The sequence below is a fragment of the Zootoca vivipara genome, chromosome 10 (assembly GCF_963506605.1).
Source record: "Zootoca vivipara chromosome 10, rZooViv1.1, whole genome shotgun sequence".
Taxonomy (NCBI): domain Eukaryota; kingdom Metazoa; phylum Chordata; class Lepidosauria; order Squamata; family Lacertidae; genus Zootoca; species Zootoca vivipara.
The window spans coordinates 70,623,206-70,625,995 of record NC_083285.1 but is presented as its reverse complement, the minus strand read 5'-3'; the positions used below and the strand labels follow the sequence as shown (position 1 = coordinate 70,625,995).

The window sequence follows — 2,790 nt, the reverse complement described above, 5'->3', positions numbered from 1 at the left end:
TCAGCACATCAGCAAGTCTTCAGAACTTGTGTTACTCAATCTGTATTTAAATGAGACTCAGGACTTGTTGATAAACCACTAACTAGATTTCTGTTTGGGGTTGTGGGTATGGTTACAGTATAGCCAAATTCTGGAAGGACTTAAAAGGTGCAAACTTGAATGTTTGGTACAAGACAGTGGGGCCGTGGTGGAAAACTTAACTCACAAAGTAAGACCGGCAGGAGGAACAATTTACAGAGACATCGTTGCGGGACAATGTTGAAGCTTCAGAAAAACAAAGACCAGTTCCTGAGATTTATCCTAACTTACAGATCACTTAATAGGAACATGCTTTGCTGATTAGTTGTGGTGTTTGTACAGAAACATACTGTAAGTTTTCATAACATTTTTTTTTGGGGGGGGTGTCTACGTGGAAATAATACAAACATGTTTATAAATTTGACCGAAATGGAGTCCACGGAAAGTGGGCTTTTCCTGTGGTCTTGGAGGATTACCTTGAGCTCACTAAGGGCAATGGGGGGGGGGTCAGAGGAGAGCAGAGCTGCCCCCTTGCCAAAGTCCACCTCTCACTTTTCCTGTGTAGAAGCATAGTCCTTCTTCTGCCCCCCAAGAACCTTCCTCAGGGCTTCCTTCACCTCTTTGTTGCGGAGGCTGTAGATGAGGGGGTTCAGCATGGGGGTGATGATGCAGTAGAGTGTGGAAACCAGGGTGTCAACCTCCAAGGAGTAGCCTGCGCTGGGGCGGTTGTAGTTCACGTTGGCCATTCCATAGTAGACGGTGACAACGATCATGTGAGCAGCGCATGTGGAGAAGGCCTTGCGCCTGCCCGTATTCGAGCGGATCTGCAAGATGGCGGAGAGGATGTAGATATACGAGAGGAGGATGAGAAAGAAAGGACTCAGGCCCATGAAGATGCTGGCCAAATGGATGGTGATCTCGTTGACGTAGGTGTCGCTGCAGGCAATCTTCAGGAGAGGCGGGACATCGCAGAAGATGTGGTCGATCTGGTTGGCCCCACAGAAGGACAAGTGGGTGGCCAGAGTGGTGTGGATGGACGAGTTCAGGAAGCCCCAGATCCAAGAAGCGATGGCCAGCGGGATTCGCACCTGGCTGCTCATCAGGCTGCTGTAATGCAGAGGCTGGCAAATGGCGGCATAGCGGTCGTAGGCCATGACAGCCAGCAGGGCGGATTCAGACCCCGCAAAGGTCATCAGGAAGAACATCTGGGCCATGCACTGGTTGTAGGAAATGGTGTGCCTCTTATGCAGAAAGCTGGTCAGGATTTTGGGGATGGTAACGGACGAGTAGCAAACGTCCATGCAAGACAAATGGCTGAGGAAGAAGTACATGGGGCTGTGAAGGCAGGGATCCAGCAGGATCAGGCCAACTATGGTAAGGTTCCCCAACAGAGTGACCAAGTAGATTACCAAGAACACCAGGAAGAGGTAGGTCTGGCCATGCGTGATCCCAGAGAAGCCCAGAAGAACAAACTCTGTCACTTGTGTCCAATTACTGCTGCCAGCCATGGGAAATGAGGAGGTTATCTGTAGAGAAAGAAGGACGGCGTTTGAGGGAAAGGCTGCCAGGCAGAAAAGGGAAACAGAGGAAGTTCCTGCGTTGCAGGGGATTGGACTAGAGGACCTTTGGGTCCCTTTACAATGCTACAGTTCTGTGATTCTATGATTGTAAGGGCTCTTCTACGCACTCAGACCATTGATCCATGAAATTCGGTCTTGTTGATTAAACTTCTTAGTCTCTTGTCACCCGAAGGTCCCCAAGTGAGAAGGCATTGAGGAGTTCTGCCCTTTCTCTGTCCCCTGTTCGCATTTCACCATCTTCTCCTCTAAGTGACCCCAAGGAAACAGTGGGGTCACTTAGAGGAGAAGATGGTGAAATGCAAACATGGGCAGATAAAGGGCAGAACTCCTCAATGCCTTCTTTGCCTCAGTCTTCTCCAAAAAAACACACCAATACCCGACCTGAAGAATATGGAGGAGATGATTCAGCAAGGGAAACACAGCCCAGAATAAGTAAGGAGGTAGTACAAGAATACTTGGCTAGTTTAGATGTATTCACCAAAAATTTGCTGATAAGGGTCCTGCTGATAAGGCATGACAGAGATAGCCAATAATGACACCGGGGGTTGAATCCAGAGAAAGAGTTTAATTCTTAATTAATTAAGAGACTCTTGATGGTTAAGCCTCATGACAAGAGCAAAGAAACACAAATTGCAAAGCTTCTTATACACTTATTGGGCTTATACACTTGTTTCCCCTTCCTCTGTAAATGTGCGCACGCAAGGGGGTCACAAGTACATATAAGGATCTTCCTGTGTCCGGTCCTGTGCATAAACACATGCTGACTCATGCTACCCCAGTAGCATCTTCCAGCAGCCTTGAGTGGGGGCTTGCCTGTTCTGTGCGTCAGGCTGATAGCGTCAGACAAGACAGTCAGCCGGCCTTGATAGCTTAGCAGGGCATTCTGTCTGGCTTACCCTTTGGCACACAGAGAGGCAAAGAGAGCAATGGGTGTGTGTGGCAGCAATTGGGGGGGGGGGGCGGGCGGCTAAGCCATGCACTCAGAATTATACAATGCAGACTATATGATCAGACTTAGCTCAATAACACAATTGGCAAATTTCTCCCTTCATTCCAGCTCTATGATTCTATGATTCTATGGCAAAGAAAAATTATACAATACATAATGCCATGGGGGGAATAATATAATATATTAATATTTCACATAACAGTCTATTGGAGGGGAGGGGGAAACCAGCCATATACACAGGAG

General features: G+C 47.9%; 1 protein-coding gene across 1 annotated transcript; it reads right to left on the bottom strand.

Moving 5' to 3' along the window:
- Positions 1-566: 566 nt before the first annotated feature.
- Positions 567-1,526, bottom strand: LOC118091562 (olfactory receptor 5B12-like). The gene has a single exon (XM_035128648.2). The coding sequence runs from the start codon at positions 1,524-1,526 to the stop codon at positions 567-569; it is 960 nt and encodes a 319-aa protein (XP_034984539.2).
- Positions 1,527-2,790: the final 1,264 nt, after the last annotated feature.

What these genes read in the sequence shown, in the direction of transcription:
- LOC118091562 (XM_035128648.2), bottom strand. Translation starts at nt 1,526, where the DNA reads ATGGCTGGCAGCAGTAATTGGACACAAGTGACAGAGTTTGTTCTTCTG.